This window comes from Phocoena phocoena, chromosome 21 (genome assembly GCF_963924675.1).
Source record: "Phocoena phocoena chromosome 21, mPhoPho1.1, whole genome shotgun sequence".
NCBI lineage: Eukaryota > Metazoa > Chordata > Mammalia > Artiodactyla > Phocoenidae > Phocoena > Phocoena phocoena.
Genome location: NC_089239.1, coordinates 12,790,801 through 12,807,715, shown reverse-complemented (window position 1 = coordinate 12,807,715; position 16,915 = coordinate 12,790,801). Strand labels below are relative to the sequence as shown.

The 16,915-nt window shown below is 41.6% G+C and overlaps 1 protein-coding gene across 4 annotated transcripts in view; it reads right to left on the bottom strand.

The window, feature by feature from the left end:
* Window positions 1-2,369: 2,369 nt before the first annotated feature.
* GSR (glutathione-disulfide reductase) overlaps window positions 2,370-16,915 on the bottom strand; it is a 45,158-nt gene continuing 30,612 nt past the window's right edge. Inside the window, exons 7-13 of one of the 4 annotated variants that reach the window (XM_065899848.1) lie at window positions 16,441-16,540; window positions 12,065-12,151; window positions 10,506-10,664; window positions 8,611-8,722; window positions 6,812-6,943; window positions 5,594-5,727; window positions 2,370-3,292 (exon numbers count right to left, since the gene is read on the bottom strand). In XM_065899848.1, coding sequence (XP_065755920.1) covers window positions 3,143-3,292; window positions 5,594-5,727; window positions 6,812-6,943; window positions 8,611-8,722; window positions 10,506-10,664; window positions 12,065-12,151; window positions 16,441-16,540 — 874 coding nt within the window. In that variant the 3' untranslated portion in view covers window positions 2,370-3,142. The remainder of the gene's footprint in view (window positions 3,293-5,593; window positions 5,728-6,811; window positions 6,944-8,610; window positions 8,723-10,505; window positions 10,665-12,064; window positions 12,152-16,440; window positions 16,541-16,915) is intronic. The other 3 variants (XM_065899850.1, XM_065899849.1, XM_065899851.1) reach the window with 3 other exon arrangements.

Below are 16,915 nucleotides of genomic sequence, written 5' to 3'. Positions count from 1 at the left end.
TAGTGACATTCTAGAACTTCCAAGGTTAGGTCATAAAGCTTGCAGCGGCTGCCTAGGAAGCACGGAACAATCTCTGGGAGCCCTGAGCTTCCATGTAAGTCCATTAACTCGGAGACGACCATGCTGGAGAGGCCACACATGGGCAACTCTGGTTGACAGTCCCAGCTGAGGCCAGCCTTCCAGTCAGTCATCCTTGCCCAAGTGCCTTACACGTGGGTGACTGTTTTAGACTCTCTAGACCAGCCCATCCTCCAGTTGACTACCACCAAGTGATTTTTATCAACATCAACAGAAGAATCATCCTTGCAAGCTCAGTCCTGCTCCAATTTCTGACCCACAAAATCATGAGATATGATGATTGCTATTTTAAGCCACTAAGTTTCCAGGTAGTTTGTTATGTGGCAATATATAACCAGATCATGAGGTTCACAAGTGGGGAAGAACACTCCATACAAGGCTATCACATACTCTTGCGCTCCAACCAAGTTGAGCTCTATCATTCCCCACGGATACGTGGCCCACGTCTGCCCCACTGTGCCTGCCCCACGCTCTGACCTCCTGCACAACCCCCAAATTCCAGATCTTACCTGACCTCTTTCCTTCTCATAGCCTTCTTCAGTTCTCCCAGCAAAATGGTACTTTCTGCCTTCTCTGAACTTGTATACTTCCACCTCTCCAATGCCTCCCTAGGGTGGCACTGTCCCATTTTCCTCCAACAGTACAAATCTGTGTCTACTGTCCCAATTAATTAACAGTGGCCCCCTCACTCCCCAAAGTGTCCCATCCTAGTCAATAAATCATACGGTCACCCCGTGCTTAATGCACTGCTTTGAACTGCAGTTACTTGTGTAGAATTTTTTCTCCTATTCTAGATTATATGGTTATTCAAAGAAAGCAAGTACCATGTCTTTCCTCCGATAAACATCTACTGAGCACCTACAATGTGCTACCTTGTGTACCTGTACCTTCCCCAGTGCCTTGTGGAATGGAGGTGGCAAAGGGTGAGATCAGCTCGCGGGCTGGACTGAGCCGAGAACTGATGAGAACGAAGACCCACCCTTGGAAAAGGTTACTTCCAGGTTGGTTTACTCCAGAACCAGAAAAAAAGTAGTGCAGAGGGTTCCTGAGATAAAAAACACATGGTGTGGACTTCCCTGGTGGTGCAGTGGTTAAGAGTCTGCCTGCTAATGCAGGGGACACGGGTTCGAGCCCTGGTCCGGGAAGATCCCACATGCCACGGAGCAACTAAGCCCGTGCACCACAACTACTGAGCCTGCACTCTAGAGCCCGTGAGCCACAACTACTGAGCCCGTGGGCCACAACTACTGAAGCCCACGCTCCACAACAAGAGAAGCCACCGCAGTGAGAAGCCCGTGCACCGCAACGAAGAGCAGCCCCCTCTCACCGCAACTAGAGACAGCCCGTGCGCTGCAAGGAAGACCCAATGCAGCCAAAAATAAGTAAATAAATAAAATAACTTAAAAAAAAAAAAGAAAAAAAACACATGGTGTGAGAGTACACATGACCGCTGGGGCCTCTCCTTTTTCCTTCTGGAATCACACCCAAAGCTTGGGCCCTGTGCAGAGTGAGAAACCCACCAGGTCAGTGGAGCTCAGGACCATGGTCCACTACCTTTTAGGCTGGTGGAGGAGAGGGGGCAGTGTCATGTCAGTCTACGTCCGGGTTTTTAGACCCTGTTTGCTTGCTGCAACATTTACATTACCTGGTTACCAGTGGTATTTTTCTTTCTTTGAGACTGGACTTACTTGTCAGTGCAGCAGCCTAGCCATGGCTAACCAGAAAGACATTCAGTAAAAGCTTAATGACAGAGGTCAGTAGCATTAAGTCCCTGCTGAAAGCTGTGGAAAAATTTAACCAGCTTATGTAGCTAGTAAAGGCTAATGGAAATAAAATGCTAAAAACTTGGGCTTCCCTGGTAGCGCAGTGGTTGAGAGTCCACCTGCCCATGCAGGGGACACAGGTTCGTGCCCTGGTCCGGGAAGATCCCACATGCCGCAGAGCGGCTGGGCCCGTGAGCCATGGCCGCTGAGCCTGCGTGTCTGGAGCCTGTGCTCCACAACGGGAGAGGCCACAGCAGTGAGAGGCCCACGTACTGCAAATAAATAAATAAATAAATTAAAATTAAAATTAAAACCTATATGATTTCTAGACTGTGCTTCCAACTCAACCATTAAATTTGCTAAATGTTTCTTTTATACCTCTGGTCTTTATTTATAAAAGTGAAATCTCTTTTCTCCCCCATAAGGTCTTAAGCCGACTTAGGGTAGCTCACTATTGGCATCTGACCCTTCAATGTGAAATATCCTTAGAAAATGAACTGTTACCCATAAACTCATAACAAATTTTATAAGAAGACTGTAATTTTATTTTCAGATTTTTGGAAATAGTTTTCAAAACATAAAATGACAAGAATACATACAAAAACTGAAATCATTCACTGAACTGTGAACTCTTAGCAGAGGAAAGGACTTTTGAAGTACATGTGAAAACACGGATCACTTCTAAAATGTCCCTCTCACTTGTGCAACCAGCCTCCTCAAATCTTTCCCAAATTTGATGAACTTCATCTCATAAAAGTAACACAAACCATTTTTAATCATTTAGAACAAAAGAAAGAATAAAATACAGGAGGCAGGCCTCTCAAGTTACATGCTTTTAGAGAAAACTCACATCCTTGGAGCAGCTTTGTAATATGCAGAGCGCAGTACTGGCTTCAAAAAAAAAAAATGACTCTGTACTTGCGTTATTTAAATGTGAAGAGCAGCCGTCATCTTCCTCTATAAAAATTAGCAAGTGACATTCATTCAAGTACATTAATTTCACTGTACTTCATATGGTTTTATACTTAGGATGAGGCAAAAACAAAACAAAAAACAGCTAGCACAGAGCTATTAATAAAACAAATAGTAATTATTGAGAGATGTAATCAAATGAAAATCAATCCTGGATAACAAAACAGATTTCTAATTACATAAATAAGTTTACTGAAAATTTCCACTACTGGAAGATCCTGATTACAATAAAGAAATACATACAATGGGAATGGTAAGTAAATGTGATGATTTGGCTCCTTTCTGAAGGTCTAGTGGTCCAGCTGCTGGCCATACGAGTCTCTGGGTTCTCAACGAAGTGTGACCAGTTCTTCTGAAGAGGTAGGATGAATGGCAACAGTGTTATCAAAGTCGGATTTTGTTGCTCCCATTTTTACTGCGACCGCAAAACCCTGCAGCATTTCATCACATCCAATTCCCTGCATGTGGATCCCAACCACCTGCGACAGAAAAGACAAAAATCCTTCAAGTAAAAATTTTTATCTCCATAACTGTATGAGCCAGCTCCTTGTAATAAATCTCCTTCTAGGTACACACACACACACACACACACACACACACACAATTTTTTTTATCAGGTACACTAATAAATTTTTTATTAGTCATGAGAGATACCTGATATTTAAAAACCTCTAAAAAAAACTTACATCTCTAATCCCAATATAGCATAACACAGCTACATGGCCTGCGCAGCCCTGACGTCCCTCCCCTGCCTACCTCACTCAGCTCGCCCCACTCTGGACTCACCAGCTTTCCTCCTGTCCTGAGTATTCGCCATGCTCTCCCCTTTGCACAGGCTGTTCCCTCTGTCTGGACACTCTTTCCTCCCCTCTTTTAAGTGTTAAAGCCCATTCATTCTTCAGATAGCTACACCTGCCTTCCTGAGTTAAATTGTCCATCATGTGAGCTCTCAGTCCCAATATTTCTCCATCATGGTTCTATCACAATTGCAAAGTTGTATTCATCTGGGGACTGGACAATTACAGTCCATCTTTCCCAGGAGATGTTAATCTCTAGATGGAGGGGACCCTGCGCACTTCTGCTCCTCACTCTACCCTCCTGGCCGAGCACAAAGACAGCCCTTAGAGGCACTCAGCCCATACGTGCTGGCTGCCTGGACAAATGACCAACAAGAGGCATTTGTTTCAAATCACATTTTTCAGTCAGGTTTCTGAATATATTTTAAAATGACTAGTTAATATTCACCTCCAGCAAATACTTTTAAGGTCAGTAGACTACTGAAAAGCAAAGTTAGAGAATATAAACTAAATACGTTGCTTAAAAACAAATCAAGGATATACTTAATATTAATGAACAGTACATGTAAAAATGATTGATGCAAACTTAATGTTATACGTTTCTTTACAATTAAAAAAAAAGTATATCTCAAGTAAGACAAAGAAATCCCAAATCATGTACTGTATATACATTCAGCCAAATTTTTAGATATTGTGATCTAAACTGAATTTACAAAGAGCTTCTGGTGATAGCAGGAGCCTTATGTTATTTCTCTCCATACGGTATCCCAGTTCTTACTCTTCAGTTGATTGTCAGGTGATGTTGACCAAGTGAATGAATGATAAATGGCATAAAGAAATAACTGATATGAAGAGATAAGTAAGGACCTTGCTGATTCAACAACTGGAAATCTCAGGCTACTGAGGAACATTCAGGGCAAGAAACAGCAACCTTTATCTTCCTGCCAAACCACTTACTTTCTTCTCTTTGCACTGATTCTCTGCTTCTGTCAACTGTCAGTGATGTTGATTTTTATAAGCCAGAAGCCAGGGACCATCTTGTGGCTTTTGGTGTAAGGGCCACTGATTTAGATACAGACTATGTTCTTTTTTAATAAGAAAAGTTGGAAACCATACCTGAATCTTCAGTTAAATTACTGTTCCTCACAAAGCCATGTTCCCAAGGCATATTGCTAAGTTCCACTTTAATATTTAAATCAATTTATAGAAAAGCCCAAGAGGCTGACCTAATATCAAAACAACACCTATTTCAAAAATTATTAAAAAAAAAAAAAAAAAAACCTGTTCAAACTCAAATCACAATGAGATACCACTTTGCATCCGGTAGGATGGCTACAATAAAAAAAGACAGTAACAAGTGTTGACGAAGGTGAGGAAGAACTGGAACCCTCGCACGTCGCTGAAGGGGACATAAAATGACACAGCCACTTTGGAAAACAGTTTAGCAGTTCCTCAAAAAGTTAAACCAAAAATAGATAACTGATTATCTCAGAACATTTTACTAAATAAACTTCTTCCTCACTGATTGGTTATGTTAAGTCTAAATTTTTTACATTAAATTCTTACACTTACCAATATTTCTGAGTTGCCTATCTATTCTGGCCTACTGGTCAATGACAATCCCGACCTCTCCCCTTTATATTTTACGTGCTTTTTTTGGCCACACCGTGTGGCTTGCAGGATCTTAGTTCCTTGACCAGGGATTGAACCTGAGCCACAGCAGTGAAAGTGCCAAGTCCTAACCATTGGACTGTCAGGGAATTCCCCCCCCACCTCCACTTATGTTTTTAAAGTAGTGGAACCTTCTTTCTATGTGAAAGATTATGAAGAACCGCAATAGAGAGAGAGAGAGACAGATAAAGGTGGGACTGTGCCAGTTGAATCAGAGAAAGCTTTACCTGGTCTTCCCTTCCCACCTCACCAAAATACCCCATCCCTGCCAACCTTGAAGACAGTCTTGAGCTTACTGGATTTTTCCCATACCTTTTCCTCTTTGTTGGCACAAACCATTTTCATCACACATTTTGTTTTCCTTTTGGTAACTGCATGATACATTGGGGTAAAGCTGGTGGAATAAATCTTCACATTTTCTTTTCCATATTTATAAATGGCCTCATCTATAATGCACAGGGGGGAAAAAAAAGCATCTATCAGAGACTTAAACAATTCCAGAGCTATCAGAGAGATGGCAGGAAATACATAACCTGAATCAAAGTACAAGGAAATAATAAACAAAACCACAATGAGCTGGGGCTTCCCTGGTGGCGCACTGGTTAATAATCCGCCTGCCAATGCAGGGGACACGGGTTCGAGCCCTGGTCCAGAAAGATCCCACATGCCGCAGAGCAACTAAGCCCGTGCACCACAACTACTGAGCCTGCGCTCTAGAGCCCACGAGCCACAACTACTGAGCCTGTGCACTTAGAGACCGTGCTCTGTAATGAGAAGCCTGTGCACCATAACGAAGAGCAGCCCGCGCTCGCCGTAACTAGAGAAAGCCTGTGCGCAGCAACAAAGACCCAGCGCAGCCAAAAATGAATTCATAAAATATATTTAAAAAAAAAACCCACAATGAGGGACAATCTACAACATAAATGTCAATGTCATGAAAGACAAAAGACAGGCTGAGGAGTTATTTCTCTTGACTAAAGGAGACCAAAGAGGTATCAAAACTAAATATACTACATTATCCTGGAATGAACCCTGCACTTGAAGGGAAAACTGTTAAAAATGAAATTATTTGAGATAACAGGCAAACTTTGAATAAGGTCTAAAGTTTAGATAATATTGTATCCACTTAAATATTCTCATTTGAAGCTATGCTTCTGTAAGGGAATGGCCTTGTTCTTAGGAAACAGATACTGAAGTGTGTGTGCATGTGTATAGAGAGAAAATGATACGGCAAGTGTTACCAGTAGACAGGAGTCTTCTGTAGTATTTTTGCAACTCTTCTTTAAATTTGAAATTAGTTCAAGTAAAAAAGCTTAAAAAATCAAACAGATAGGGTGGAGTGGGGAAAGGAGTTATACTCTCAAAGTACTAGTAGCTGGGGAGGAAACTGGACCTGTGATGAGAAGTTAGTAGCTAAAAAGAAATATAACTCGGGGGCTAAGATAGATTTAGTCAGCTAACACACACCTAGTTTAACGTTAGCAGAGGAAGGGAAGAAACCATAAATGACCTTTATTTTTAAACACCTACCTTCTGTGAGTCCCACTGTCCCAATAGGGGGGTGGCTGAAGACCACCGTAGGGATGTTGTCGTAGTCTAACTTGGAATCTTCTTTGCATTCAAAAAGTCTATGGGCAAGTTTTCGGCCAGCAGCAATCGCAACTACAAAGATATTTTTAAATCAGTGTTTAGCTTATTGTTTATCTTAACATAGCAGGATTATTCTACTAACCGTTTATCCATCTGGCTTAACATACGAAGTTCTGACAAAGTCTTCTGTCAATGCTCATTACAATATCTAGTTCAATATAATAAAAGACCTATCCATACCTTAGTTAACAATTCAAAACTATTGGCTTATGTCAATTCTGTACATTCTATGATGACCAAAAAAAAAAAAAAAAAAAGACACATTTACAAGTTCCCAACCACCTGGCAAGTTACCTCTTAATGAGATATTAGCTTTTTGATATATTTATGGAGCACACTACATTAGTTTCGAGCATCCTCAATTCTACTTTATAACCACAGTCATTTCACAGGAATATTTTGTTTCTTTTTAAAACTATTTTTATTTCTTATTGATTTTTTTTAAAGTTTATCCTCCTTAGCCTGTTTTTATTCTTAATGGTCAAAAAAAAAAAACCCCTGAGTTCAGAAAAAGCATCAGTTACTAATTTTATTGACTTCAAATTGACAATTTTTTTTCCAAAATAAGGTATCAGTAGGATACATAAGAAATATTTTTCACCTCAACAAAATTTTCAGCTGTTAGATTATGTTATGAAGGTTCTGAAACTTTGCTTGTTAGTTTGCTTTTGTGGAGAGAGCTTCCTTAAAGAGCTAAAAAGCTTTGGGGGTGTGTTTCCATTCTGAGTAAGACCCGGGCTATTTTGGAAAGGATGGTGAGGCCCCGGAGGGGTACAGGTGAAAGCAGATGGATGGATACCACCAGCAGAAGCAGGACAAAGAGCTTGAAATGATGCCAGTTAACTCATGAAGTAGGCTGAAGTATGGGATTCTGAGGATGGGGATCAGGTTGTATCAAGACTAAACAGTCATATAAGAATACTACTTCTGGGCTTCCCTAGTGGCGTAGTGGTTGAGAGTATGCCTGCTGATGCAGGGGACATGGGTTCGTGCCCCGGTCCAGGAAGATCCCACGTACCGCAAAGCGCCTAGGCCTGTGAGCCATGGCCGCTGAGCTTGCGTATCTGGAGCCTGTGCTCCGCATCGGGAGAGGCCGCAACAGTGAGAGACCCGCATACCGCAAAAAAAAAAAAAAAAAAAAAAAAAGAATACCACTTCCTTCCACATCTCCAGATGACTGTATCATCTGTATAAAAATTTCAGTCTTCACCAAGCATTTTTTAAATCTTTTAAAGAAAAATAAATATTATTCAAAGCATTTTTAAAGGAAAAAATGAATATTACTCATAACATGTCAGGTTCCCAACCAACATCTATCTCAACACATTTTACCATTTTGATGACATGAAGACACTCAGCCTTTTAACTCTGCTTGAGCTGATTTGACTATGAAGAGCTGAACAGTTTTTTTGGTTTTTTTGGTTTTTTTGTGGTACGTAGGCCTCTCACTGTTGTGGCCTCTCCCGCTGCGGAGCACAGGCTCCGGACGCGCAGGCTCAGCGGCCATGGCTCACGGGCCCAGCCGCCCCGCGGCACTTGGGATCTTCCCGGACCGGGGCACGAACCCGTGTCCCCTGCATCGGCAGGCGGACTCTCAACCACTGCACCACCAGTGAAGCCCTGAACAGTTTTATATAACACACAGAGCCTCCCTTAGCCCCCAAAAGAAGAAACATTACCTGGAGTAAGAAGAGCTTTTCCACACACATCCCCAACTGCGTAGACACCTTTTACATTCGTATTCTGGAATTCATCTACTAGGATATGACCTTTGTCATCAGTCTGAATCCCCTAAAATTGTAAAGGGACATCATGTAAGTATTTGGCTCATCTACAGAAAAATAGCAGCTCACATCTCTGGATCCGCCTCACTTCAGGCACCTCTTCCGCCTGAATCTCCAAGAAACCACAAGACTCAACCACAAGATGAAAAACATCTTAGCAAGCTGGCAGGTTTCATATCCTTTGCTTAATTTAAAAGGTAAATATTTAACTCAGTTTTGAGGAGTTTTAACAGGATTTGTCTTTGCATTGTACGATTCAGCTGGCCAGGCAAGCCTGAAAAGGAATCACTCAACTATCAGACATGGTACCTGGCATCCCCATGGAGTCCACCTAAGACAGTGATTTTCAATTCCTTGGAAGCGCTCCTCCAGAAGCATGCTAACTCATACTTTAGACAGGCACAGCCTGAAGCAGTCATCAAAAGTAGACTTCTTTGAAGTTTACAGTTTTATCTTTAAAAATCCAAGCAAAATTTGTATTCTACTCTAAAAGATATCAATGTTTCCTTTAACCAAAATTTCTCCCTATACATTGAGTCAAATTTTTGCCCCAAGAATATGTGTCATGCTTATCTTGTGGCTTTGCAGATCCCCGGTGTATATACTCCCATGTGAGAAGTAGAAGGCCAGCAGGCATAGGGAGTAGGTAGTGTAGTGGTTAAGAGTAAAACCTTTGGAGCTGGGAGATCTGGGTTCAAGTCCCAGCTCTGCCACTTATTAGTTATGAGACCACCCATTTATCAACAAATACTTGACCCACACCCCAGGCTACTATACTTGACTGTCCTTCAAAATTTAAAAGAACAAATAAGAATGCTAACTATAGCACTGGTACATGAGCTTCATATCTGTACCCATCCCCGAGTGCCACAATGTCCATGACGAGTCACACAACCATCCATTAGGATTAGAGCTGCAGACAATAAGAAATAATTATAGGGCTTTAAAGAGACAGGTATCATAGTAAAAAAGAAATTTGTAGGGAGAAGGCTAGTCAGGAAATGGCGAGACGATGACCTGATCTAGGGTGATGACACCAGAAAGGGGAAAAAAAACCTTTATTTCCATTCCAAAGGCAGAAGCAATGGGATTTAATGACAAACTGGACACATGGAATAAACAGAAAAGAATCCAACAGAACCCACTCAAGTTTTGGGGGGTCTGGGGTTGGATCAGGGGAAATCACAGGACTATTGACCGATTCAAGAAGGTTTTAGGGGGCTTCCCTGGTGGCGCGGTGGTTGGGAGTCCGCCTGCCGATGCAGGGGACCTGGGTTCGTGTCCCGGTGCGGGAAGATCCCGCATGCCGCAGGAGCGGCTGGGCCCGTGAGCCATGGCCACTGGCGTCCGGAGCCTGTGCTCCGCGGCGGGAGGGACCACAGCAGTGGGAGCCCCGCGTACCGCAAAAAAAAAAAAAAAAAAAAAAAAAGAAGGTTTTAGGCAAGGAAAGTGGTCAAAAGGTACAAACTTCCAGTTACAATATAAATAAATACAATACCAGGGATATAACATCCAACACGGTGACTACAGGTAACACTGCTGTTAGGAGAGTAAACCCTGAGTTCTCAACACACAGAGAAAATTTTTTCCTTTTTTCTTTTCTACTTTTATTGTATCTACGTGAGAAGATGGATGTTAGCTGATCCTCTTGTGGAGATCATTTCACAATGTATGTAAATCAAACCGTGGTGCTGTATGTCCTGAACTTATGCAGTGATGTATGTCAGTTATTTCTCAATAAAACTGGGGGAAAAAAAATAGAACATCGTAGGCAGACTAGGTCAGCTTACCAGTTTGTTTAAATTCAGGCCGCTGGAGTTTGGGTCCCGTCCAATGGCCCAGAGTAGACAGTCAACATCTGGAATGGTGGTCAAGGTGGGTTTCCTACCAGGAATTGAAGTGACCATGCAGAGTTCCAGGCCTGAAGAAGTCTTTTTAACTTCCTTGACCTATTGGGAGATACAGTTTGTTAACTAGGGGTGTGGGGATGGGAAGGAAAGCAAATAAAGAGGAAACTAGAATTCTTAACATTTAAAAACTCTCCACTGAATCCTACATATGAGTTTTACATGCTGACACATGTAGTTTTGCCCAAAAGCCACCAACACTGGAACTCTCTGGAACCAGCTTAAAAACAAAGTATTTGGGCTTCCCTGGTGGCGCAGTGGTTGAGAGTCCGCCTGCTGATGCAGGGGACACGGGTTCGTGCCCCGGTCTGGGAAGATCCCACATGCCACGGAGTGGCTGGGCCCGTGAGCCATGGCCGCTGAGCCTGCGCGTCCGGAACCTGTGCTCCGCAACGGGAGAGGCCACAGCAGTGAGAGGCCCGCGTACCGCAAAAAAAAAAAAACAAAAAAAAACAAAGTATTTTAAAGCGTACTTCTTCAAAACTGTGATAAAATTTTAAACCACAAATCTAAGCACAGTGATTTGCAGCTGGAATCGGGGGAGGAAACGGCTGTAGCAGCATCATTAGAGAGTTCTTAAAATTGCACCACCCTTGCTCCTCCCTGGACATTCTTAATCAGGACTTGGGGGAGGAGGGTAAGATCAGGTCCAGAGAGTGAAGGGCAGACAGAGTTCAGTGAAAGTCCCAAGGGGATTCTGATGTTGACCTTAACCACCAGTCCAGGACTTCAGCATTTACAAAGCAACTTCACATTTATTGTTTTACTTATGATATGGCCTATGCTGAAAGGGCAAAGCTTTGGGGAAGAAAGTCATTTTTACAAGGCTAATGTTCCAGGAAAAATCTGACATGTAGGTGATTCCCTGAGAATAAAAAAAAATACAAAGTAACTTTGTCATTGTTTCCATCTATAAAACCCAAAGGTGTTCTTTCAAAAATAGAGTCCATGGGACTTCCCTGGCAGTCCAGTGGTTAAGACTTCACCTCCCAGTGCAGGGAGTGTGGGTGTGATCCCTGGTTGGGAAACTAAGATCCCACATACCTCACGGCCAAAAAGCCAAAACATAAAACAGAAGTGATATTGTAACAAATTCAATAAAGACTTTAAAAAAAATAGATTGCATAATAATATTTCCTGAAATAAATAAATAAATATAAACCTGAAAAATAAGGATGTTCAATGAGGCCTTTGAGCACAAAAATTGTAGATTTAGTTCTAACTAAACTAAATTCAACTTCCAGATTTCTAATCCTTTATACCTTGGATTTCATTAAAACATTAATGTGAAATGCAGCTTCTGAGGATAAAGAAAAGTCTTGGTAGTACTCTAGAAAAGAATAAACTGACTGGGGTAGAGGTAGTTTGTGTTTATAAAGCTAGTGGGGTTCACAACAGATAGACGACCAAGGGCCGTAAGCTCGCCCTGGGCTCGGTCATACCTGCGAGTACTTCAGCACCTCTATGCCAGCGTTCTCCAGCTCCTCAGTGCAGTTGGAACTGATTATTGAATCAAAACTTCTGAGCACCTGTATACACAGGCAGCAGAGGAATGCGTGGTGGGAAAGGATAAAACTTCATTAAAGATATGCTACAAACCTGGGAGGGAAATTTCAGTATCAACCCCCCTCTTATGTCCTTCTTCATTCACGGCTGCACTTGAGTGGAGTTTTTTTTCTTTTTAGTCATCTTTAAAAAATTATGGTTCTGAAGAACCCAGGGGCAGGACAGGAATAAAGACGCAGACGTAGAGAATGGACTTGAGGACACGGGGAGAGGGAAGGGTAAGCTGGGACGAAGTGAGAGACTGGCATGGGCATATATACACTACCAAATGTAAAATAGCTAGCTAGTGGGAAGCAGGCGCATAGCACAGGGAGATCAGCTCGGTGCTTTGTGACCACCTATAGGGGTGGGATAGGGAGGGTGGGAGGGAGACGCGAGAGGGAGGGGGTATGGGGATATATGTATACATATAGCTGATTCACTTTGTTATAAAGCAGAAACTAACACACCATTGTAAAGCAATTATACTCCAATAGAGATGTTAAAAAAAGAAAAGATTTAACCAAAATAAATAAATAAAATAAGTTGCTATAAAAAATTATAGTTAATTTACAACGTTGTATTAGTTTCGGGTATACAGCAAAGTGATTCAGTTATACATACACACACACACACACACACACACACACACACACACACAGTGTCAGATTTTCCTTTATAGATTATTATAAGATATTGAATATAGTTCCCTTTGCTATACAGTAGGTCCTTCTTATTTATGTATTTTATATATAGTAGTGTGTATATATTAATCCCAAACTCCTCATTTATACTCCCCCAACCCTGCTATCCCCTTTGGTAACCAGAAGTTTGTTTTCTATGTCTGTGGGTCTATTTCTGATTTGTAACTAAGTTCATGTGTATAATTTTTTTAGATTCCACATATAAGTTATATCATGTAATATTTGTCTTTCTCTGGTGAGTGGAGTTTTAATAAGTCTGTTTTCCGACATCACTACCAACGTCTGCATTACACCTGACTTCACCCACTCCTGTTCTAGAGTTAAATCCATAGGCAACCTTCATGCCTCTACTGTCTTTGCCATGTTCCTCTCCTCCCAAGCTCTTCTCTTTTCCATAAGAATAGGGACCAGAAATTCTCTTTCCCCTTTCAGTATTCCAGGGCCAGCTTTCCTGCTGATACAATTTAAGGGAAGATTCTTGAACAAAATCTCCTATTCTAGGCAGAAAAGTCAACAACATGGCCTTAGAGATTTTTTTTTAATACTAGTCTTAGTATTTGTTTAAGGTTTCAAGCTATGTATTTTAGGGTTCTAAATTTGGTAAAAATGGGATCCATTCCAATTAAGGTTCCCAACAAAGTTGAAAACACTGGTTTTTCTTCTGGAATGCTAGATGTTGTTCTATATGAGCCATGGCCGCTGAGCCTGCGCGTCCAGAGCCCGTGCTCCACAACGGGAGAGGCCACAACAGTGAGAGGCCCGCGTACCACAAGAAAAAAAATAATAATAGTTGTTACTGTCTAGCAACTTTTTTCTTTTCTTTTAATAAATTTATTTATTTATCTTTGGCTGCGTTGGGTCTTCATTGCTGCACGTGGGCTTTCTCTAGTTGCAGCGAGTGGAGTCTACTCTTTGTTGCAGTGCACGGGCTTCTCATTGCGGTGGCTTCTCTTTGTTGCGAAGCACAGGCTCCAGGCGCACAGGCTTCAGTAGTTGTGGCACGCAGGCTCAGTAGTTGTGGTTTGCGGGCTCTAGAGCGCAGGCTCAGTAGTTGCGGCACACGGGCTTAGTTGCTCCGCGGCATGTGGGATCTTCCTGGACCAGGGCTCAAACCTCTGTCCCCTGCATTGGCAGGCGGATTCTTAACCACTGTGCCACCAGGGAAGTCCCTAGCAACTTTTCTTTACTAAGGCTTCCTCCTTCTTTCTCTAGAGATTTCTTTGGGATAACACACAGGTGGGGTAAAGGTGGGAGGTCGTGATTTATTCATAGAGTAGCTCTAGAATGCAGTTATACCAGGAAGGGGAGAAGATGGAGAATGCACTGGGGATGGGGGAGGGCAGGAAGCCCAGATATATGTGGCTCTCTGCCACAAGCCAATTTTCCAAATGCAGGAATTATCCACTCTACTGATAAACTGATGTGATTTATTTACTTATTTATATATTAGATTCAGGCTACCTATACCTCTGCCTTTCTCCTGCCATCTAATTTGCTGGACATATTCCAGCAATGCAAAATAATACTGACCTATGAAAAACATTCTTCAGGACAAAAATCTCCTGGGGGTTAATTTTAGGACAAGTCTAAAAGCCAAAGAGAAAGTCCTCTGGAGTCCACACTGACCAGGATTATCGGTTTCCCTCATCTGCCCCACTATTTGCTCAAATACTCAGGAATTTGAGTCATTGTATTTGAGTTGTCAGGGATCTGATAAATGTTCCAAAGGCATTAAATGACTTGCCCAAGTCACACACTTGTTGGGGAAGGCCAGATTCTTAGGGACCAGATTCTTAGGGACCAGATTCTTAGGCCAACACTCTTGTTATTGCCCCACATGGTGTCTCGGAAAGCTCCAATACGGTGCCACGACCCAGTGGTGCTCAGTCACGATTAATCAACACAACACATAAAGCAACACTTAATCAAGTACTGAGAAACATGGAGGCTGAATTTTAGCAGAAAGAATATTGGCCTGAGCTTTCTCAGAATTTCATTGACTCTCAGTTTTGATATTAATTAGCAGTCATGAAACCTCACTTGGCCTTAATTTCTTCATCTACAAAATGAGGTTCCAGTCGATGAGATGATCTATAAGTTTCTTTTATTATTATTATCTTTTATTGTGGTGAAAAACACATACCATTAAATTTACCAACTTAGGGCTTCCCTGGTGGTGCAGTGGTTAAGAATCCGCCTGCCAGTACAAGGGACAGGGGTTCGAGCCCTGGTCCAGGAAGATTGCACATGCCGCAGAGCAACTGAGCCCGTGCGCCACGGCTACTGAAGCCCACGCGCCTAGAGCCTGTGCTCTGCAACAAGAGAAGCCACCATAATGAGAAGCCCACGTACCACAACGAAGAGTAGCCCCTGCTCGCTGCAACTACAGAAAGCCCGCACGTAGCAATGAAGACCCAACGCAGCCAAAAATAAAATTAATTAATTAAAAAAAAAATTACCAACTTAGCCATTTCTAAGTACGAAGTTCCATGGTGTTAAGTGTATTTACATTGTTGTGTAACCAGAACTTTTCCCTCTTTCAAAACTGAGACTCTGGGGGTGGTGGGGAGGGATAAATTAGGAGTTTGGGATTAACAGGTACATACCACTATACATAAAACAGATAACCAACAAGGACCTACTGTACAGCATGGGGAACTACACTCAATATTTTGTGATAACCTATAAGGGAAAAGAATCTGAAGAATAATATATACATATATAACTGAATAAGTATGCTGTCCACCTGAAACTAACATAGTATTGTAAATCAACTATACTTCAATAAAAAAATAAAAAAACCTGAGATTCTGTATCCATTAAATGATAACTCCCCATTCCCTTTCCCCCCCGCCCCTGGCAACCCCATTTCTACTTTTTGTTTCTATGAGTGTGACTACTCTAGGTACCTCATATATGTGGAATCATATAGTGTTTGTCTTTTTGTAATTAGTTTATTTCATTTAGCATAATATCCCCAAGGTTCATCCATGTTGCAGCATGTGTCAGAATGTCCCTCCTTTTTAGAGCTGAATAACATCCTATGGTATGGATATTCCTCATTCTGTTTATCCGTTCATCAGTGGACACAGGTTGCTTCCGCCTCCTGGCTATTGTGAATAATGTTGCGATGAACATAGGTGTGCAAATATCTTTGATACGTTTCCTTTTAATGCAAAGAATTTAGTAAATTTTTTGACTGAGTGTTAATAATCCAACACTATCTGATCATGTTAAATTGATTTTCAGAATATGAAATTAACCTGACAGTTGGCTCAATTTAACTAATATTTATATTTAAGGACGTATGTTGTATTAAGGCATGCTATCTACCACTTCATGATGGAAACACCAGCCAGTCTGATCAAATCTAAATCAGTATCATCAACTAGCAGTTGGTGGCTGGGAAGGATGTAAGCCCTTATTCAGATGCCTTCAAAGCAGCTCCATGTGGAACAGACCAACCAGCTCCACATGCTTTGCACCCTAGTATTTAATGACAACATAAGAGAAAGTTCTCCCTGTAGATTTTTAAAAGGATTAACATCAAGGAAAAGGACAGAATTTACCTTATCATGCCGTATGATTAGTGATGTCTTAGAACCCAGGGCAGAAAGGATCCCAGCTATTTCCACAGCAATGTAACCAGCACCAACGATGACACTGCGGCTACCATGAGAGTAGAGGGTTAAGATCGTTAAATAAACTTATTTTAGAATAATTTTAGATTTACAGAAAAGTTTAAGAATATAGATAGTATACCCCCTGCCCAGTTTTTCCTAAAGTTAACATCTTACATTCATAGCAGCACTATTTGCAATATCCAAGACATGAAAACAACCTAAATGTCCATCAACAGATGAATGGATAAAGAAGACATGGTACATATATACAATGGAATACTACTCAGCCATAAAAAAAGAATGAAATAACGCCATTTGTAGCAACACGGATGCAACTAGAGATTATACTAAGTGAAGTAAGTCAGAAAGAGAAAGACAAATAACATATGGTATCACTTACATGTGGAATCTAAAATACGAC